This window comes from Lathamus discolor, chromosome 4 (assembly GCF_037157495.1).
Source record: "Lathamus discolor isolate bLatDis1 chromosome 4, bLatDis1.hap1, whole genome shotgun sequence".
Taxonomy (NCBI): domain Eukaryota; kingdom Metazoa; phylum Chordata; class Aves; order Psittaciformes; family Psittacidae; genus Lathamus; species Lathamus discolor.
The window spans coordinates 109,879,556-109,902,328 of record NC_088887.1 but is presented as its reverse complement, the minus strand read 5'-3'; the positions used below and the strand labels follow the sequence as shown (position 1 = coordinate 109,902,328).

The 22,773-nt window shown below is 38.1% G+C and overlaps 1 protein-coding gene across 17 annotated transcripts in view; it reads left to right on the top strand.

Moving 5' to 3' along the window:
- The window catches only part of ZMYM2 (zinc finger MYM-type containing 2), an 87,781-nt gene extending 67,277 nt beyond the window's left edge, over window positions 1–20,504 (top strand). For 11 of the 17 annotated variants that reach the window (XM_065678596.1, XM_065678587.1, XM_065678586.1 and 8 more), the window contains 13 exons: window positions 2,047–2,212; window positions 3,151–3,185; window positions 4,848–4,977; window positions 5,114–5,259; window positions 6,135–6,306; window positions 7,038–7,145; window positions 8,976–9,070; window positions 10,159–10,327; window positions 11,181–11,332; window positions 14,794–14,908; window positions 15,988–16,239; window positions 16,617–16,737; window positions 18,275–20,504. In XM_065678596.1, the coding sequence (XP_065534668.1) occupies window positions 2,047–2,212; window positions 3,151–3,185; window positions 4,848–4,977; window positions 5,114–5,259; window positions 6,135–6,306; window positions 7,038–7,145; window positions 8,976–9,070; window positions 10,159–10,327; window positions 11,181–11,332; window positions 14,794–14,908; window positions 15,988–16,239; window positions 16,617–16,737; window positions 18,275–18,467 (1,854 nt within the window). In that variant the 3' untranslated portion in view covers window positions 18,468–20,504. The other 6 variants (XM_065678598.1, XM_065678597.1, XM_065678592.1 and 3 more) reach the window with 3 other exon arrangements.
- Window positions 20,505–22,773: the final 2,269 nt, after the last annotated feature.

Below are 22,773 nucleotides of genomic sequence, written 5' to 3'. Positions count from 1 at the left end.
AAGGAATAGTAATTGCTGTGTGGAAGCAAGACAGATTTTTTTTTTTCACGTAAATGCTTTATTAGCGGCCCAGGAAAGACAATGATGCTCTTGTTCAAAGGCATAAGCAAAAGAGTAGAACCAAGAAAGGCAGAAACAGTTGCAAGAAGGCTGGAGGTGCTGCATTTAACAAGATTTGTCGCCTTTTTCTTTCTTTGAAGGAGATAAAACATTGAGCAGGAAGTGGTGCTTTAACAGTCAAGCGAAGTGCAGCAGGTCTGAATAGGTGGGCTTTTCTGCACGTGGGTAAACTGACATTCTTGGGTGGGCTTGAGATTTAAAATTAGAAGGGATTGTACAGTTTGGGGGGGTTTTCTTGGGTTTTGGTTTTGTTTTTTTTTTTCTGGTATTTCATCCTTTTGGTGGCTTTGGAAAGATGCATTTGCGTTGAAGGTGGGAATTCACAGTTTTCCTGAGCTGATAAATCTAGGCTATTCTGGCAACGCTCCATACTTCATCTTCTTCCCCACTCCCAAGAATGCATCTTACTTTCTCTTTTGTCCCATTGAGAACATCTGTGCTGCAGAATGAACTGTGGATCAGCATCAGCAGAAGGTCAAAATAACAAATCTAACAGAAATTGGGGGAAGGATGGGAGTGGTGCAGTGCTGACCTGGTGTACCCTGCTGGTACATAAGTGCTACTGCTGACAGAGGAGGGAGGAAAAAAAGTACCTGTCCTTCCAGGGCATACGATACTTAGTGTGAGGGGATCCTGAAGCCACAGCTTTGTTGCTCCTAGTTTAAAGAGGGTTATACTGTTAGACTCAGGTGTCTCCATACCTCATCTTAAATATTTGAAAATTGTAGCTGAGAGCTGAATTTCCTGCGTTGCCAGGGGATGGTGCCGGGTTGTAAAAGTACAGAGAAGAAACTCAGCGTTTAGTTACTTTGTAAATTTGAACTAATTGGCCTGTTTGCGCTCTTTTTGGAGTCATGAGAACTGTAATTGGACTTCTTTTTTCTTCCCTGATCTGTCAGATTCTTGTTCATAACTGCAATGTTGTGTATGGTTTTATGTATCAATGTTTTATGTTGCGTATTATCGTAACGTCCCTCTTCCTCTCCTAGCTATGTTATTAGGTTGACTTATTTTGGATTCCTGAGCATCTATGAAGCTTTTTATTTTTTTAAGGACTACTTCAGTATGCAGGTTGCAAGCAATATCAGGGCGAGCAGTAGTGCTTATTTGAGCATCTGAAATTGTGGCTACTGCCGCAGTTGATGATAATTTATAGTGTGGCTGATTAAATTCTGTGCAATATGAAGGAAAAAAAAGGTGTCTGTCTTAGCTATGCCTCATGAAATTATGTAGGCTGGGGAAAGATACATTACTTTTCTGAATCCCTGCCTAAACATTCAAAAACAAAGGTTTGAGTTTCAAGTTACATGCTGACTAGATTTTGTGGGAACCTCTTTGCTTTAAGACCTATTGTTGTTTATAAATCATAGAGAAGCTTTGATGAACCAAATAATTGGAATCTAAAATTGTTGTCAAACTACTAAAATAATGAAAATATAAAAGTTACTAAGGGCCTCTGATTTGATACCGAGAGAAGTGGTTCTGTTTGTGTCTGAAACCCCAAAACTTGGCGGGGGGGAGGAGGGGGAACAGCCTCTGCTCGTTCTCAGTTCAAGAGAGTCATTAAGGAGTCTCAGTCACTTTCTACTGTTGTTTCGCAGAATGCTACAGTGGAAATAATAAAAAATGATGCATTAAATGGATTTTTTGCTGACTATCTAGAAGTGAGCAATATTTAAAGACTTGGTGAAACAAAGCAGAGCCATTCTGGGAGTTAACCCCCAGCAAACAGGTGAAAATTAAATGCTAGATATGTCTGTATATACAGATTAACAGGTGGGGTAACTATCGCAGAGCCTACAGGAGTGAGACAACTATATAGCAGTAATGTTTTTTCAGTACTCTTAAAACCATAACCTTTTAAAATGTAGAAATATTTTTTTTCCAAGGTTCATTTAAAAATGTCAAAATCTTCCTTTCATTAAGGCTGCGCGATGTGACTGTTGTAAGTCTCAAGGAACTCTCAAAGAGAAAGTGCAGTGGCGTGGTGAAATGAAACACTTCTGTGATCAGCACTGTTTGCTCCGTTTCTACTGTCAACAAAACGAACCAAATCTGGCAACCCAAAAAGGACCTGAGAACTTACACTACGGTATGTGCTGCTCTATGGCTCCTAAATGGTAAACAAAATGTTTCCTTTAAATGAAAAATTCAAAGCTATCTGTCCTTTGTTTGTTGCAGTAAACTGTATTAGAGATTATCCTATTTATCATCAGAGGCATCATGGAGCTGCTTGGTATTTTTTATGTTAGCTCTTTATTATATGGCTTGAGACCTAAAACATTGTCAGGTAATCAAACAGTTTTGTAATCACTTTAAAAAAAAAATCTTCTTTGTAGGTTAAGCATAATTTTAGTGTTGTATCATCATGGGGACAGAACACGTTTTCCTCTTTCATTCTGCTCCGGTTTGTTACTACTTGCTCTGTGGAAACACTTCTTTCAAGATGTGCTTTGGTCACAGGGAGCTGATAAGTGCACTAAGAATGAAAAAAAAAAAAAGGAGTTAAAAGGAAATAAATGCAGACTAAATCAAAGTGGAATGAGAACAGAGAAGAGGAATACACTGCTTTTTTGGTTTGGTTTGGTTTGGTTTTTTAATTATTTTTTGTTGCTGTTGGCTATAGGTACTGTGTAAATTCGGTGGTGCAGGCTGGATGCATGTTTACATGGTTTAAATGGCAAGTCAGCCAAAGTTCAAATAAATCAATGTGTAATTACAGCAACACAACTTTTTTGTATGGCCCTTTTTTATATTTGAATGTTTTGGTAGTTACGTTTTTGAAAGAGGTTATATTCACATCTGGGAGGAGCATTGATTTAGCTTTTGCCTTTGGGTAAGGTTCAGTGCTGGAGTGGTGAGGTGCCTGTGAGTGACAAGTCTTGTGTGCTGTTCTCATCTGCGATACAGTACTAATCAGTGCTGTTAATGTTATCCTGATGATAGATGTTGTCAGAGTTGCTTACTGAAATTTGCTTTGATTCTGAAAAAGGGAAAAACATGTCTAAAAATGTTCTCTTATATTTTTAGATCAGGGCTGTCAAACCCCCAGAACAAAAATAACAGTAAGTACATATATTTAATATATAGAAAATATAATTAGATCTATTTAAAATGTGGGATCCTGGTGGCTTAAAGGGTTGCTGTTAAAAAACAAAAAAATTAGTGTCTTTGAATGATACTAAGATAAACTTTCAGAGTTATTTAGTCAGTAGTTGAAATTAAATGCTCATACTTTGTCTTTCCAGTGTCTTCTGGGAAACCAAATCATCAGCTGTGTATTTTACATCTATAATGCATGAAAGTATTGCTTAGAAGCTAATCCACAAAATATGTGTATCTTACTCACATGCTTAGACTGATTAGGTGTATATATGGAGTGCAGAAAGGGAAGCACATTTCACTGGTCAATTAGGATATTATGGTTGTGTTTCAGCTTTGACAGGCTGAAAATAAAGCTTCAGATCTTAAATTACAGTTCCCAAGAGTAGAATAATTAGTGCTCAAGGTCTGGACTTGGACGCAGGTGACAGCAGGGAAGTGTAACGCTTTGCAGGATCGCACAGGCTGGGAGGGTGGGGTTCGTCAGTGGAGCAGCAGCCTTCATTCTGAGTTTGTTTTCTTCAGCTTGTCAAAATTACTAATTCTTTCATTAGCTTAGTGGGTTTTGAAAAAAACCACCTTAGTTTTGTTTTGATTTTGATGGAACTCAGAACTGTCTGTTTTCCATGAAAAAAATTGACTCACCCTTTTAATCCAAATACATTTTGTAAGGTAAATCTTGGATTTAATTAAGAGTATTTTGATGTCATTATAAAATAATGAAAACCACAGGAAATAAGATTGCTTATGTAACTGGAGACTTCAGATGAGCTAAACTGTCATGCTAAAAATATCAGCATTTTATGGTTAATGATGCTAATTCAGTCCAGAAACTTCTAAAGATCATACAAAAGCTGTGTGTGATACAAACTTTCTTAATGTATTTTAGACAGTGAAGGTCTGCTTCTGTTCTTATGACTTGACTTTCCATATTTAAAACAATATGGGGGGCTAGTAATACATATGACTAAATAAAAGTTTCTTCAGTCAGGTTCTAAAACAGGTGTTAGGGGACAAAAACGTGTCTGGGGCAAGAGGGTTTTAACCAGTTGACTGTAAGGTGGCAGTTTGAGCGTTATGTTATGTTCCAAAGTATTTGTTGTCACTGTTGTAGAGCCAGCAGGGGGGGCTCGAAGTTCGTGCTTTAGGAATTAAAATGTTCAGAGGTATTTTATTTAGAAATACTTTTTTTTTTAATGCAATCTTTGGGTGATAGCATAGTTCAGGCCGGTTGGACCTTGAGCCAGCAGTCTGTTATGCTACTTAGAGCGAATTCTCTTTACAGCTAAAATTATTTTTAAAGTTAGAAACCAGCTTAAGTTGTACTTGCATTTAAACAGGAACGTAAAAAAATAGCATCTTAAATTAAAAAAAAAAAAAAATCAACGTGCTAGCCCTGGCTGAGCAAAATACAGCTATGTTAAATTCCTGGCACTGGCAGCTCCTTATAGAAACATACAGTAGCTTGCAATTAAAGAATAACGGTGCTGTTATGTTGTGCTGTTGTGAGCTCCTTGTTCAGTATCTCATAGAGGAAAAGTATCAACTAATACATTAAATCAAGAAGTTTGTGTTGAAATCAGTGTGGTGCAACAGTGCAATCTCTTTTATGTGCCTGTCTGTAGGGCTCAGCACCACCACCTTCTCCAACACCTAACAGAGAAATGAAGAACAAGGCAGTTCTTTGCAAGCCTTTGACGATGACGAAAGCCACGTACTGTAAACCTCATATGCAGACAAAATCTTGTCAGACAGGTAACTCTTGAGCTGTACTGGAGCTACTCATTTCTTCACTGCAGATTTTTTCAGTCTGTCTTGAAACATACTGCAAATACTCTGATTTTTTTTTTCCCTAAACTGCAGGTGTAAAACATATTTAAATACCTGGCAGTGTTTGCCTTTTTCTTTTTTCTTTTAATAGAAGATGATTGGAAAAAAGAGTATATCCCAGTGCCTATTCCTGTACCTGTCTATGTTCCTGTGCCTATGAACATGTATAGTCAGAATGTTCCTGTTCCTACAACAGTTCCTGTTCCTGTAAGTAACACTTCAGCTTCACTTTCAAACTGGCATCCATTCACATGTGTGTGAGGGACCACTCTGTATTGTTGGCTGTTCTTATTCTGGTCCATCTAAACCACTGCAGGATGCTGCAGCACGATTTGTTGAAAAAGTATTAGAAATCTGACTGTGGCACTTAGTGTCCTGATTGTTCTTTAGGACCTATCGATCTCCTGCTGATGATCTTTTTAGGAACAATCCTGAGTGGTACTTTTGAGTTTGTTAAATAAATATTAAATATTAAATATTAAATATTAAATATTAAATATTAAATATTAAATATTAAATATTAAATTCACGCTGGTAACAAGGAAACTGAAAGGATTGTCTTGGGGACGGGTGGAAGAGTGGGATAAACAGGAGGAAGTGAAAAAACTTAACCTTGTGCCAGCAAAAGAAAATAACTCTGAAGTGGTTACAAATTTCACTTATGTACCAAATCTCATCCAAATGGTGGACAAACCCCCCTGAATTCCTAAAATTCCATGTCTCACAAGGAAGCCACTAAAAAAGGATGCTGATTTGCCCAAAATGTTAATCTGAATTTATGGTCAGACAGGTTTGAACCTCCAGAGTCCTCTCTGTTCTTACTTTAACCCAATATATTTTATAATATTTAATTTTTCTCTGTATCCTTTCCTGCTTTCCCTTCTGTTCTCAATTATTTATATTGATTTTTTTAACCTGTCAACATTTTTTTGTTAGACCACACTGAGGCGGTATGTTTATAATCTGTATTAACTGTGTCTTTTAGAAGAGGGGTGTAGAGTTTGGTTCTGTGTTGGCTGCTGTAGATGCTTTCTTGCAGAAGGGGTTTTTTTCAAATTATCTTTTCCTCCCTGCCTGTGTAGGTGCCAGTTCCAGTTTTCTTGTCCACTACTCTGGATAGCAGTGAGAAAATCCTAGCAGCAGTAGAAGAGCTGAGGGGAAAAGTGCCCTCAAATCCTCTAGAAACTGAGCTGCTGAACTTGTCAGAGATGGTGCCTGAACATGATGGAAAAGCTGAAGCTTCTGATGTGACCAGTGAGTTTCTTGCTGAGTTTTTGACTCTTTGGCTTGGTGGGGTGTTTGTGAGGGGGTGTGTGATTCAAGAGAAGGGTTGCTTGTTGGGGTTTTTGGTTTTTACTATTTTAGAGAAAGATTGAGTACAGCGATCGCTAATATTGAGTTCCTGTGTTAAGTTGAAATCTAAATTATTTAAACATTTTCAAAGATCATTTTAGTGTATTTGAAATACAGAAAACTTTCTGAAATCAGTTGTGTGCCTTCAGTGTGCTGTACCAGACCTTCGTCTTTAGAAATACAGGCATTCCCTTTGCTTGTGCCAGCTCTCACTGCCTGCTTGCTATGTTTGCTTTTGTGGGATCTTTCATGGACTTGAAAGTCTGTTCTGTTGCAGGCAGAATCATGTAGTAAAATAGATAATAGGGTTTGTCAGGTTTGTTTTTGTTTGCATTCGGTGATTGGTTGATATGATCCAGATTCTCCAGTATTTGATTTTCTATACACATGCTTTCCTGGCCCATCTTACTGAAGAAGGATAGATGTACTAGTGTCTTACATGCGTGAAGGAAATTGGGTTGGAGAAGTAAATCTGAGATCCCAAGAATACAAGAACAACAAAACCTAAGATGGTGATATGCAGAACAAGCAGCTTTAGAACCACTAAGCATCTAAAGTTCTGAATCTGCCCTGTTTTGACTAATCCATGTGCGGATTAAAGTAACAGGAACTTTCCTCTGTTTTTTTAACAGGTGTTATAGTTGAGTCAAATCTACTGAACTCAGAAACAGAAGCACGGACGAGTTTGCCTGATGTTCCGTATGAACCAGACCTTGATATTGAAATAGACTTTCCAAGAGGTATTTAATCTGCCATTTTAATAAACATGAAATAGAAATTGTGGGCAACCGTCATACCGTGTTTCACCATCCTTTCAGAGGAGCTTTATTTAATTGCAAAATCCACTTAACTGACTGTTACCTAAAACTTTGCCATGCCATTGCAAGAGTAGGGACTTCTGAATTAGTTCCTCCATCTTTCTAAATACAGTATTTGCATGAGAATGCAAAGAAAAGGGGGAATTAACCTTTCACAAAGTTGGCAGCAGCACTGTTACAGACATAGATATAGGAAAGCTGTTTTGAAGGCTCAGAGTCAGTTGTCATAAAAAGCAATAATGAATTCATTCTTCAAACTGCAGATACTTATTTCCATGGGAAATAAACTCAAGTTTATTAGAACATTGCAAGCTAATAAGCTGCACTTGTGTTTCCTTTTAGTATCTTGTTAATGTCCGTACCTGTATTTAAAGAAGGTAGGATTATTTGAATTGGCAGGAAAATCACTACTTTGAGACCTTTCTTAAAATAAGGACTTGGTTTTATATTTCACACTTCCTAGCACACTACAGAATGCAGGCAACAGTGTCTGTTCCCTTATACCATGTCCTAAGCAATCCAGGCAGTAGCTAGTGTCTCCCCTGACATAGCTTCTCATGGACATATAACTCTCATACCTCCCATGGATGGCTTCTCTGTTTCATGTAGGAAGTTTCCTTTTGTTTTTTGTCATAGACACCCACACTGGATGCTGTACGTCTAATTTAAAGATCAGGTCTAGGGGGTAGTCTTACCTTAGTCTTACAAAGTTTATTAGCCAGGCATACTAGACCCTAAACATGAGCCAGCAGTTTGCAATCACAGTCCAGACAGCCAACCATGTCCTGGGCTGCATCAAAAGAAGTGTGACCAGCAGGTCAAAGGATGTGATTCTACTCCTCTGCTCTTATGAGATCTCAGCTGGAGCATTGTGTACAGTTCTGGTGTCCCCAGTGTAAGAAGGACATAGAGCTGTTGGAGCAAGTCTGGAGAAGGGCCACGAGGATGATAAGGAGGCTGGAGCACCTCCCATACAAAGCCAGGCTGAGAAAGTTGGGGCTTTTCAGCCTGGAGAAGGCTGTGTGGAGATCTCATAGCAGCCTTCCAGTATCTGAAGGGGGCCTACAAGGAGACTGGAGAGGGTCTGTAGTGATAGGACAAGGAGCAGTGGGCCCAAGCATAAACAGAGGAGTTCTGGGTAGATACAAGGAAGAAATTCTTTACTGTGGGAGTGGTGAGGCACTGGAACAGATTGCCCAAGGAAGCTGTGAATGCTCCATCCATGGCAGTGTTCAGGGCCGGGTTGGACAGAGCCTACCTGTCCTATGTTGTGATTCTTAATGTTTTTAACTAAATATAATGTGCTATATAAAATATAAAACTTCAATAGAAATGGTGGCAATACATGAGCGAAAGCACATGTAGTAAGTGGAGTAATTTTTTCACTCACAGCTGCTCATTCATACCATAACTTAAACTTCCTTATACCAAAGACTGCCTAGGAGGAAAAATTGTGTAAGGGTCCATAGTAGGAAATGCTGCCTTAGTGACTTCAGTTAGAGTTTGAAAATGTTGAGTATTGTGTCTTTCACAATTTATTTAGAGATACATATTTTGATAGCTTTGCTTTACTTTCAAAATAAGAATAGGTTTATTTCCTCTTACTGAAATCCAGTCTTCGCTAATGTTTATATGTGTGCTATTGTGGACCCCTTATGTTAATGCACACTGCTGTAATTAATTGTGGGTTTTTTTCAAACCAATTTTATTCAGAAGATGTTCAGAAATAAGTTTCTGTTAATGTATTTTCAGCAACCGAGGAGCTTGATACGGAAAATGAGTTTTTGTTACCTCCTGTTTTTGGAGAAGAGTACGAGGAACAGCCACGGCCTCGGTCCAAAAAGAAGGTAATTTGATCATGCTATTAAAAAAATCCAAAAAGCACAAAATCTAAGTGGGCAAAAATATGCCAGGTTTTGTGGGTTTTTTCTTCAGTTCTCATACTGCTCTAAAACCTGCTACTGCCTATTCACGCCTAATATCCTATCTTTGTGATATGTGCTTTTAAAATTCTGAGCCCGTTTTTGCTTCACATTGGTAGAATTGTCAATGTAGTGTGCTAATGTATATGTACTTACTGTACTTGCTTTTCTACTTCAAACAAAGCTGCGTTGGTTTAATCTGATGGTCAAATGGAAGAATGTTGGCATCACCGTGGCTTATAATGGCAGCCATAGCATCTCCTGTATAAAACAGTTTTTAAAAACATTTTTATTTGTTTGTAATTTTCCCAGATTTTATTTTCAGTCAAAAATCTTAGTTTACACATTATGGATAAATTAGCCATATTCTTTTATTTAGAAGGAAACTAACAGGAAATAGAATTTCTGGTGCCTGGCACAATGTTGAAATGGTTTTGCTGCAATAACTGCAGTAGATATTGCAAATGTAACAAAAAAACCCAGCCAACTTCTTACAAAACTTTCTAAGAATAAATGTGTCTTTCTAGTTTTAAATTCAGAATCCAGCCTGTTGGCATTATCTGCTGGACATTATTCACATATCCACTGCTGGACATGCTTTCATTTGGGACCAGTTCTCGTTTTGACATTGATGGGTTCAGTTGACCCTAAAAACTGACCTTCTGACGTAGATTTGGAGCGATTTTAACTTTCTGCACATTAACACAATGAAATCCTGTAAATGCACAGAATTATTTGGTGCATCATGTGTTTGTTGCTTAATAAAATACAACCAATACCGCAACTCCATTACCAAAATTACTGTGTTAGGAACCAGTTTAAAAGACGAATTAGAAATGTCTGTCATCTTAAGAAATACTGTCCTTAGAAGTATGACACAGAAACTACAGAATGAAGCGTATGTTGCTTTACACAGAACATTCCATTTGTAATTTGACCTGCAGTTTGCTTATTCTGCTCAGCTTCTGTGTTCCTGCTGTTGGCAGTGCTAACCAACTGTGTTTCGATGGCAGGGAGTGAAGAGGAAGGCAGTGTCAGAATACCAGTCTCACGATGACAGCTCTGAAAACTCAGAGTGTAGTTTTCCATTCAAATACACATACGGTGTAAATGCATGGAAGCACTGGGTGAAGTCTCGGTATTTAAATGAAGACCTTCCAGAATTAGAGGAACTAAAATCAAGTAAGTATTATCAAAAATTTGGCATCCAAATTCTTCCTTGGTGGGGAGAATTGCTGTACCCACCTGGTTTCCAGCTGGGATTTTAAACAGGAGTTTCCACGTGTCCCTGATGTTCCCACAGTGACTGGAATCATTCACCACAGAGTTGCCAGACTTTATTTTTTTCTTGCCTCGTTTTCCCTCCTTGGTTCAGGACGCTGGGGCTCACACTGCTTCTGCAAGCCAGGACAGCGACTTTCTGGCTCTTCTCACTTCCTGTGACAGTTTTGTTTTTTTTTGTTTGCATCCTGGTTTTCCTCGCGTTCTAACTCACCTTGAAGCTCACCCGTTTTCTGGACTTCTGAATTGCAAGGGAGGGGCATCCTACTCTTTCTCTTGGAAAGAGATCTTTATCGGAGGCTAGCGTTACCTGGCTGTGGAGCTCTGACACGAGGTGGCCTTTGTTGCTGTGGAGCCTTGCTGCTCTTTCTGCAGTGCTCCTCTGTGTGTACATTTGTATTGCGAGGGAGAAGGGAGATTGCTGCTACTCCTGCTGTTCTTCAGCTCCCACATGTGTCTGAGCACTTTTGTGTAATACTGTTGAATCTTTGGAAACGCCTGTTTCCTTTACAGCACTGTCTTCAGCATCTTGGGCTGCTTCCCTGTCATCCTCAGCTGTGCATGACAGCACATTCATCAGTGGGTGATACTGTATTTGGCAAACCAAACTTGACTCTAGTACCTTTCAATTGTTTAGTACATCAAGACTCATTCATAGGGTAGTGGAGAAGACATTAAGACAGTTTTCCACATCCCACCCTCATTGTGTAAAATTTCTGTTATATAATGTAGCATTTTTTTCTCTATTTTACAGCAAAGTCTGTGAAATTAAAGGAAGATCTATTATCACATACTTCAGCTGAGTTAAACTATGGATTGACACATTTTGTCAATGAAATTCGAAGGCCAAATGGAGAGAACTATGCACCTGACAGCATCTACTACCTGTGTCTTGGGATTCAGGAGGTTAGTAAAAGCTGTAGAGGTGGGAAGCAGAGCTGCTGATCTGACTCTAAGCCACTTCAGTGAAAAAATGAAGATCATGTAGATTTATTGGCTAGAAGATATTAATATGACACAGGCTGATGTGTAAATCACATTGTAGAAAGCTATTTATATAGAAAATGAGTTTGCAGAACCATCCTGAAAACTCAAATGCAGACTGGTGTATTGTAATAATCTTAAGCTTCTTGCTGGGTTAAAGCAAGGAATTTGCAGTCTAAAATAGCATGGTTTTTCCAAATGCCGTGCTTCATTTTGTTTGCTAAAGATGGCTTAATGTAAACCCTGAATGAAACAAGGCATGATCTGTGAATATTATACTAATTCAATTACTTAGCATATAGTAGAAACGAGCTATCTGAAGTGTCCTTTTGGGAGAGTCTAATTCAGTGAATACTGCAGACTGTCAAAGTCAGGCTTATTTTGCAGAGTGCAGGAAGCTCTGCTATATTGGCTGTCTTACACACACCCTGCCCCCGAATTGTAATTACATTGAATTTTGAAGATAAAGGGAGTCAGTTTAGATGCATCGTATGTAAAGGCAATAACATAATACTAGATAATTACAAAACCAGTTCCACAGTTTATCTTTTAAGCAGAGGATGTCTTAGTTTTTGGTACATGAGGCAAATCATAGATAATAATAAGCAGTGTTCAGAGCAGAAAAATTCATTCAATAAAAAATGTGTATGATGTGGAAAGCAAGCTGTGCACAGGCTTTGCAATCCTGCTTAAATGGTCTCATACTTAAGGCAGAGACCATGAATCAAATAACGAATTTTAAAATCACAATCTTCTTAAAATAAATGGTACTTCCCCTAGTTTTTCTGTATTGAGAGTATACAGAATTAAGGATCTTTTCTCATAGTTGAAATTTGAGAAGTGAATATTCATTGTTTGACATTTTAGTCAATATTGGCACAAGGTATGTTTCAAATTCAGCTAGCTTTCTGCTTCTTCACTTGCATGACATACCGTCCCTCTGTATCTGTTGAACTGAAAATACATTAAGCTAATAAACAATATGAGGTATGTGTTTATGAAATGGAACTCTACTAATACTTTTTTCTTTGTGCCTTTGACATTGTTTTGTCTGCTGTGAAAGTTAGTTGTAAAAACTTCATTGGTGTTTGTTTCGCTCATCAGAACCGAAGTTTGTGTGGCACAGCATAATTGTGAGCCCTAATGCACATACACAACACTGGAACATGAGAGGAACAACTTGCCATTTTACTGCGATCGTAGGTTATACTTGGTGCCCAGTATTTAATTCAGGTAACAGTAACAGCACCATTTCATTGGCCCAATTGTGCCACTGCTACTCAGACTGGTAGGAAGGTGTGTTCTGTTCTATGGAGTTTGCAGTCCTTGAAGGCAGACAGCAAATGAGGGACAGAAACAATGTACACTTGTGAGCTGTCACAAGTAGCAGCCAACATCTGTGTTAATGCCAAATTGCAAGTAAATGGACATGTGTTACCCTTCTGAAGAAACAGATTTAAACAAGTTAGTGGTACACTAAATGCAATGTAGTTGTTGTAATGCGCAACAAAACTCCATTGCTTTATAGTATTTTCTTGGTCCTGCTTTCCATCTGACAACCCCAATGTGGGTCTTACTGAAACAGAATACTGCTACTGCATAGAAGATGCTGTTTCTGTTTAACTCAGAAGCAGCTGAGAGGAGATTAAATGATGCCATTTAATGATAAAGTTGTGCCAAATATCATTAATGGTTTGCTAACTTAGAGTTAAGCTTCTCTTCAAAGGAAGAAATTGTGGAAGCTATTGGAAAACGAGAATTACTGCATTTACCATGGCTAAGGGCTCAGTTTGGAGATTTTGGGTGCAATACAGTTTGAGCACAGGGGAAGTGCTTAGGGGGCTTCAAGTCTTAGGTTGTTTCTTTGACTTTGTAAAATGACTGTTTTTCTTAAAGGAAACACTGGAACATCTGTTCCAGGAAACTTAAGTACCTAAGTGAAATGGTACATTTTCTCAGTTCAGGTTCATGTGCAGCTGAAATTGTTCTGCTTCGAGCCAGAAATGGTTCAGTAACAGTTTTGATAACTCTGAAGTACTGATCCTGAAAATACCACTCTTAAAGTTTGTTGCATGGTCAGGCAGGCACCTAGCGGTTTAGCCAAACACTTCTGAACCAGGAAACAAATATTTTTAGTTGATTTCTCACAGGCTTATGTGGGCATTGGTTTTGAATCAGTTTTGAGTCTTATTTCAGTTTCATTGTTGGCGTTCAGTGTGAGTGTTTAATGCAAACCAGAGATAAAGAAAATACATGGAGGAAAAATATGCCAGGGAACAAGGCAAACCCCATGAAGCTTATAGTAAGCTGTGTTGTCTGGTTTAGGATTGCTTTATAAAATCAAAATTGATATGTGTAGAAACAAGCACATTTTGGAGAATATTGTGCTTTGAAGAATTGATTAAATGTATAAAATAGTTACCTAAATGAAGATGTTGTGTTGGTAACTTCTAGGCAGTGCATTTGTTCATGTTTCTTCCTGATTATAAAACTAAGTGCAAAGATAAGGAAATCAAGATAATGCTGAGCTGCCTAGTATAAATGAGTGCTGTGTTTAATGTTATTTCAAGTATGTGTACCGAAATAGATGCCGTTTCCAGAAGTGAGTGCATTTTTTATGTCTGTCCCTTTTATTGCCTTCACTAGCAAGAGGCTTGTTCATGCAATGATAACCCTGAAGTGGAAAATTTAAGAAGCCAATCTTCCATTTCTTAGAAATGTCTCCAGAGAGGATAATGTCAAATACTGGTATAGCCCTCAGTTGTTCCTTGGTAAAGGTTCAGAAGAGTTTCTGTTGGTCAGGTGAAGAGGGTTAAGATAATAAGATTGCAGAATGGGCACTGCTCTATATCATTTCCACAAGTATATGTTTGGGGTTTGTTTTTTGCTCCCAGTCTGTGTTGAAGTTGCTTCTATCAGTGTTCAGAGTTCACATTTAAAATAGGAGATTCTTGATAACTGTGGGGGGGGCTGTGGTTTGTGTGTGTTGTGTTTTATTTTTCTTTGAAGATCTGGGAGGAGGGAAAGATAAATTAGTTGGTTTTTAATTTATTTTTGTGGTTTTGGTTTTTTTTTTAATGACTCCTGAGTCACTGACAGTGTTGCACACGGGAAATTTTAGAGCAAAATGTTAGAGTTGTCATTAGTCTGTGATTCGTACACAGGTAGAAATTTACCAGGTATGTTCTACTGGAGGTGGCTTTTAACTGCTAAATATTGGAAAAGCGTCATTGCTTTATTTTTAGAAATTGGTGGTTTTTTGTTTTCTGTGGGTTGTTTTTTGGGGTTTTGGGTTTTTTAGGTGCAAGCACTGTACTCATAACCCTGTAGTACAGAATTGTTCTAATCTGGAATTGTAAATATTGTCTCTCTCTTTTGTGTAGTATTTATATGGAAGTAATCGAAAAGACAACATATTTATTGATCCAATCTACCAGACGTTTGAACAGGAATTAAATAAAATCCTTAAAAGTTGGCAACCAAGCATACTTCCAGATGGTAATTTTCTTTTTGGTCATGTCTGTTTTAAATCTCTTAATAGTTCTGTATTCTTAAGCGTGTAGGTATATGCAAACACTTTATGCATTGTGATAGTAGTTGATTAAAATCATAAATATATTATCTAAGAGTTCAATTGTTTTGTTCTTATTATTTGCTCTTATTGTTTTGTTTCTTGGTAATTCATGCTGCAAGAGCTGATTTTGCCACTACCTGTTAATTTTAAATTGACTGTCCATTTTTAGGAGGGAAAGGTAGAATAAGCAGCTGCTCTTCAACCTGTACTCTTTACCTGGGCTGAATTTATTTTTTGCCCTATTTTTTTCCTGATGGGAAGCAGGCAGGCAGTGGGCTGTGTGTGGGTAGAGCTAATGAGCTGGGTATTTTAGCCTTTCTTAGCTGGACTGGAAGGACTCTTTGCTGTGGGCCTTCTGCTCAGGAGGATCATCAGTTCATGGAGAAACCAGGGGTTTTCCCCAGGAGATTGATGTTGGTGCTGAACTGCAGAATCCACTGCTCTTCCATCTTTCTCACAATCCTCTCTTGAGTGAGGTCTTATCCTTACCAGCCCCTTTCCTCTCTCTTCTTGATACTGGCTTTTGTCCATATAACTCTGAAGAGCCTCTGTGTAAGGTGCTTGCTTTACCCTGATACAGTCCAGGAGTGCTTTACAAGTGAGATGCCCATTAGTAATAAGAAAGAAGAAGGTACAGCTATTTGGAGGCCTTGCCTGAACAGAATAAAATGAAATCAAAAATACGCTTTTTATGAAGGGATTAAGATTAGACCCTTGAGCATTTGGTTTTGAGTAATAACATCAGGGTGCTGCATGTCAACAGTGCTGTTGTAATCTAACAGAAACGTGTTATGTGTGAAACTGGTATTTCCCACTGTCTCTTCCTGGAATGGTGGGTATCTGTCTTGAAGAGGTTGTTTTGGGGGTGTAGACATGTAATTAAATATGCTTATTAGACTCTTCTATCATGAGCATTTATTAACAGTAAACAAAAACTTGATTCTTTTGCACCTGGACAGTTTATGGGCTGATCCACTGTATTTTCTCTCTTCTTTTTCTGAAGGATCAATATTCTCAAGGGTTGAAGAGGATTACCTTTGGAGGATTAAACAGCTAGGATCGCATTCACCGGTTGCTCTTCTGAATACTCTGTTCTACTTTAACACTAAATACTTTGGCCTGAAAACAGTGGAGCAGCACTTAAGACTTTCTTTTGGCACTGTTTTTAGACAGTGGAAAAAAAATCCTCTAACAAAGGAAAGCAAAGCTTGTCTTCGATATCAAGTGTCTTCCCTGTGCAGAGCTGATACTGAAGGTACTATGGCAGTTCGAAATTAGTATTGCAGCAGCATCCACATTGCACTCCTCTGAGGGACATCTGGGCACCTTGCCAGGAGCCAGAGATCTGCCTTTGCATAAAGTTCAGCAGCTCTCAGCTCCCAGATCTTTAATAAGAGTGTGTGGACCAAGGAGACTACAGGGTCTCTGCATAAAATGACCTCTTTGAGCCCACTGGTCTCCATGCTAAATGCTGTGACTTTGTTCTGGCTATGGGTTGCATTTCCAGTTTGCAGATATGCATAGTTGTGGTGGACAAAATGTGGTACTTGGTGGGCTGCCAACTCTGGGAAGTTTACTGAAAAATGTAAAGTAACTTAAGTTATAGCTTAGATGTTGATTTTCTTCCTAAAGATAAGATTACTACTGGAAAAAGGAAACATGAAGATGATGAACCAGTATTTGAACAAATTGAAAACACATCTGATCCAGCTAGATGCCCTGTGAAAATGTTTGAGTGCTATCTGTCTAAAAGGTAAGTATGATACAGGGTAATACAGAAGTTGTCTAGGGTAGACCAGGTACAAAAGGGAAATGTTTTGGTACAATATGAAATACACTGAAGCAAAGATTGGATGGAGATCTTTTGAAAAAAATATTTAAATGAAAGCATTGATATCTCCTATTCTGTATCTGGACAAGACATGCAGAAAATGCAGGAGCAGTAGAGTTATTTCATGGTTAAATGTCAAGGATTCCATTTGAGAGTGACAGTATGATTCAGTTTTCTGACCTGGAATACCATGTAACTCTGCAGAGAATTACCAGTAAGACATTCAGTAGATTTTGCTGCCGAGGGTTTCATTTGTGAGGTCCCTGTTTCTTCAGTAAGAATTGGATTGAGACAATCTAAAATAAGTTCTTTTGAAATACCTCATTTGAAAGAATGCTTAAAATATTTTGTAGTAGAAGTACTGCTGACAGTAACCCCGCATTTAGAAATAGCTTGTTTCCTTCCAATCCGCACAGAAATTCATACATTAGAAAGAGAGGCTTGGGCAACTCTTAAAAAAATAATTCGTAGCTAAGTTTTAGAGTTTGAAAATAGGGTTTTGTGGGAAATACTTTAATTAAACAGCCATTTGAGCAACTGATTTTAATGTAGGTTTTATGTAACTCTTAAGTGATGCTAAGGCAATGAAATCACAGTGCATATACAACACAGTAAGTCCAAGTTAAGTGTGAGACCAAACATACAAGGAAACGGCATCTTAAAGAGCGAGCTTGGGCACAGTGTAGGCAGACATGCAAGTAGGTGATGTTACAGGGAGAAGTAAATGGTAACTTGTTGTCTATTAATGCAAGCACCTGTTTTCATAAACTCAGTTACTTCTGATTGTTGCAGGGTTTGGGGTTTTTTTGCCTTCATGTTATCTACTGCCACAGTTTGGAGAGGGTATATTGTTAAAAAAGCTGAAGCTGGATTTTTGAATTGAATTACTTGGCTGGTAGGGAGGAGTGAGCAACTAATTTCTTTAGAAACATGTCAGTTTGAGGAAAAAAATGCACTTAAACCCATTTGGAGCATCGTTTATGGTGTGGTTTCAAGTCCTGCTGTCTTACATATGTTAGTCGACATTGAGAACTAGAGCAGCAGACTGCTTCTCCTGGTTCCACTTCTGATAACAAATACCTCACATCTTTGATGAAATAATTTTAATAAAAATTTTACCGCTTTAAAAGCTATTAGAAAATTTAAGGTAATGTTGTAATTCAAGGTAATATCGTAAAACTGTTGTAAAATTTAAGATAATACCAGCTGTTTGAAATAGTACTTGGCAACTAGTGGATGCTCTAGGGACATCGCATTGCCTGGTCTAGGGCCAGACCAGGCATGGCACTTTCTGTGAACAAGAACCATGTTAATCCACATTAATACTTCTTTTTCTTTCTTTTTTTAAACTTGCCTAGACACAGTTAGAGCTTCATTTGTGCAGGATGTTGGAACTGCAAACATGCTTGTTTGTCCTGTGAGGCTTTTTTTCTAACCCCCCGTATTTTCCCCCTTGTAGCCCACAGAATCTGAATCAGAGGACGGACATGTTCTATCTGCAGCCAGAGTGCTCTGTCTCCGCAGAGAGTCCCATCTGGTACACTGCCACTTCACTGGACCGCAACACTTTAGAAAATATGCTCGTACGGGTTCTTTTAGTAAAAGATATTTATGATAAAGACAATTATGAACTGGATGAAGACATAGATTAAAACAAACTTCCAAAAACTGTCAAGAAAGCAAACAGCATTAGATATAGTCATGCTGCTAGACCTTTACTATGGAAAACATTTCAAGTTTACCCTTTGTTTTATGAGTTTTGTAGCAGTGTGTACCCTGACCTGGGTATTACCATGTAAATAATCTGTGAGTGAAAGTTCCCATTATTCTGTGTAGTGGTTTTAGGATACATAACAAACACATTTCAGATTTTTTTTTTTTTTATTATTATTATTTATTTGATTAGGTATGTTTGTAACTTTTTACATTGCAAAATATGAATGAGAATGTGCCATGTGTAATTTTTTTTTTCCCCTTGTAGTAAGAGACATCCATATTGCACAACTCTGCTCTTGGAAGCTCCCTTGAAAGGAGGCTGTTTAAATGGGTTCTTAAACCTGATGGTTGTGTATGGGTAGCACTATTAAAATTTAGAACTTGCTGTGTCTTTCAGAATTTTTAAACGAATTGTAAACTAATAGGTTTTTTACTTTTTAGTTACTGAAGCCTTATAAGGTTATGTAGAGAGATCCCATCTTATGTACCAAAAATAGACAAAAGAGAATGCTGTCAATATTGGTGTACTGTAATGTGAATCTATTCTGGTGAAGACATCTTTTTTTTTTTTGTTGCCCTTATTAAAACCTTAGTGTCCTTTCCTTATCTGTGACTCTCTCTCAATTGCCCCTACAAATAAAAAGTATATATATAAAAACAAATGAATATAAGCTTAAAGCATGTGGTCATCACGACATGTATTTTGTAAAAAAAGAAAACCAAAACAGAAAACCCCTAAAAAAAAAAAAAGAAAAGTAAAGAAAAAGAGAAAAATAGACATGTCTGATGCCAATGCTGTATAATTCTTTTCCATCTCTACTTTTACAACCATAAATGTTGGTACCTCATATTACTGTAAATCTGTCCTTTGTAGCCTTAGAAAAAGGGATTTTATGCTGTATTACATAAAGTAATATGGTATGCTAAATGTTTTACTTCTGTTTGTTGTTGCATTGCTGTATTTAAATACAGTCAGTACGTGACTAAGGGTGGGAAAATTCTTTAACTAATGCCTGCATTCAAAAGCCATATAAGACGTGAAGTTGCAGAAAGTTGAAAGACAGTTTTTTTTAAATCCTTTCATTTGTTCAATATCCTTTCATTGTGCTCACTTTGCATAAGGAGTCTAATTTCCAGATACACATTTAGCTGCTTAAGTTTTGTTACTTGCTCTTGTTTAACTGATGCAAGCAATATGGTGGTTCATGCAATGGTTTTGCTATTGTACTGAAAAAATGTAGTAGAATACTCGACCATGAAGTAATTATAAGTTTGGCTCTCCTAAATGGCATTATGCATCTTTTGAGAGGAATCATCTACTAAAGGGAAAACTTTCTATGTATATGTATTACCACCTGAGGATTTATTTCCTGCAAGGGCTGCATGACATTTTCCTTTTTCTTAGCTTAAAAGAATGCACATAGGGATGCATCTTTCTATATAGAGAAATAAAGCTTCAGTTGCTTTGTTTTGTTACACAAGTTTATTTAAATTTCTGCTATTCTCATGTGTCCATATGTATTAACTTCAGATGTGCCACTGTTGCAAAAGTAGATGTATATCTCCGTGGTTTGGTTTTTTTGTTTGGTTTTTTTTTCTGGTGGGTTTACCCTTCTTGTGGGGAAAAAAACAAATATTATGCAGTGCCAGTGAGTAGATCACTAGCAGCTTCAATGCTCTTTTCCTTTTGTGAATACATAAGAATTTAGTTCACTAATGCTTGTTTTTTCAAGTAACAACCATAGAATGTGCCCATGATATATAAAACTGATGAAATCAGGAATTATAAAACATGGTTTTGTTCTGATTTCTCCAGCTGAAGACCTGACTTTACCTTAAGTTAAATTTTTACATATGGGAATAGTTAATTACTAATTACGTGCCTAAAATGTATCATGTGCTTAACTTGAAATATTTAATTTAAAGTACGTTTAAGTGTTTTGAGAAATAGCAATAAATATCACTTGCGGGCCCTTGTTTGCAGTTCCGACATCAAGAACTTCAGCAGAGGCTTCAGTCACTCCCTGATTAAAGCTGTTTAACCATAAACACTCTTTTTAAAAACTACAAAATTTCAGTGTGAAGCTTAAAAGAACCCTAAATCAGGTCTGAAGTTAAGTGTGTGTGTTGAGTGCTCTGTCTTAAACACTTCTTCTCAAAATCAGATTACAGCTATTTCTTAAATAATAGGGTCAGTTTTAAATATGGCATGTTAACCGATGGACATGCATTTTTCATGTCATTAGAAAATAGTGCTTCCTAAAGTTCATCAGAATACACATTATTATCCTAAATTCCTTCAGTTTCTTACCCAAGGTTCACCTTCCATCAGTAAAAGACTCAAGTTAGGCTTCAAAATAGTAGGTTTTACATACAGATCCATGCTGGAAATAAAGACGGCTGTCAGGAAAATAACTTTTATTCCAGAAGATGGAGCTCTTCCATCATCAGCAGTTCTGTGTTTAGGCAGAACGTTGTAAGCTGCTGATATCGTGCAGCCAAGAATGCATCCTGTTTTAATGTATGCATTTTATTCCTAAATTTGAATGGTGATGCAAAATGCAATAAAAGGCCTTAGTTCTGAGAATATAGACATGCAATTTTATAATAATTTAAGAGGTCTGGGCAAATACATTTTCTTTGTAAGAACTGTCAGCAGCTGGACTAGAATCAGGTTGGTGTCAAGGAGTTACTGCAGGTTGCTGTGCAGGAAAACATACAGTCCCCTGTTCTATACAGAGGTTCCGAGTCAGTGATAAGTATTAGGAATTTGCACTTGCTTTCCGCCTTGAGCGCTGTGAAGTGGTTGTTCTGGCCACCCCTGTGGCTCACCTGAGACCTGCAGCGAGGGGACTGTACTGCTCTGTCCGTCAGAGCCCTGTAGATGGTGCTGGCAGCGCAGACAGTCCAGGAAGGGTTTTCCGAACTTCTCAAATCGTGCTAGCATGTGCTCTGCATTTCCTCAGGCTGATACCTAGTACTGAACAACTCACAGGTGAAGAAGTAGGCTTAAGATACTGAAGAAATCAGATGGCAGAAGTAGGCAAATTACACAAAAAATAAGTTCAGAGTGAGAAATAGTGAAAAAGTCATACAATTTTCAGAAAATAAATTTGGTTTTCTTCTATAAATACTTGTGTGCAGTCATTGAGGAAAATTGAGCTTTTTCTAATTACTGATCTAAGTATAAATTACAACAGTTAATTTTTATGGAGCAAAAGGTTGTGGTTGTGGAGTAATGTAAATGTATACAACAGTAATTCTCTTTTTTCTCAGGTGAGGAATGAATCTTTACTCTTTTTGATTTGAAATGCTGAAGACTGAAAGCCTCAGCACGTGAGCCACGGCATGGGTCCTGGAAACCGGCATGTAATGTGGCACGTGCTTCAAAACTTAGGCTGATGTTAGTGTCTGTAACACTAATAAGCCACCCTTTTGGACACCCACAAGCACAACAGGCATCTCACAGATGCACAAAGATGATGTTAGGATGTGTGCTACTGTGGTTGGAATTGGCAGCCTCTAGCAAGCAGCTCTGCCCTGGCAGGGCCCCAACTCATTGCCAGCACTGGCGGGCAGCATTCCCCCTGTTCTGCATGCGGGATACAGGGGTGTCTCTCATGCTCCTTCTTCTGCTGTCAGGGAGCTCCCAGTCATTGGTGTTGGCCTATGATGGAAAACATGTGACTACAACGTGAGCCAAGTTCATGATTGGGTGCAAAATACATAGGGAAGGAGCTGAAATTATAATTTCACCTTTTCCTTATCCATTAATAAGGCATAATTGCACCTTAACATTACAAAATTCTCCCTTCTCAACAGCCCAGCTCTCCCAGGCAAAATACCAGAAAGGATTTGAGTGAGGCACCACTTGTGATAAAGTGCTTCAGGGAGAGAGAGGTGATGGTGAGCAGACAAGCTGGTAGTGATGGGCAAGGGGAGTAAGCAAATGCACAAGGAGAAAGGACAGAAAAGATTGTTTCCATTTGAACAACTAACAGCAGGTTTAATTCATACTTTGATGATGCCTTCTAAGCTTTTGTCACCTGTTCAACTTCCTGCATAGCCTGGCTCAAAGGACTTCAACCAGGGCCTGCTGTATGCTGTCAGTGGATGTGGAAATTAAGTTACCTATTTAAAAAGGCTTAGTCTGGGTAGTTGTTTTGTCAGGGTATCAGTGTGTTGGTGTTTCCAAGTACAAATACCTGGGAACTAGTTTTATTTCCTCACTCAAGAACTAGT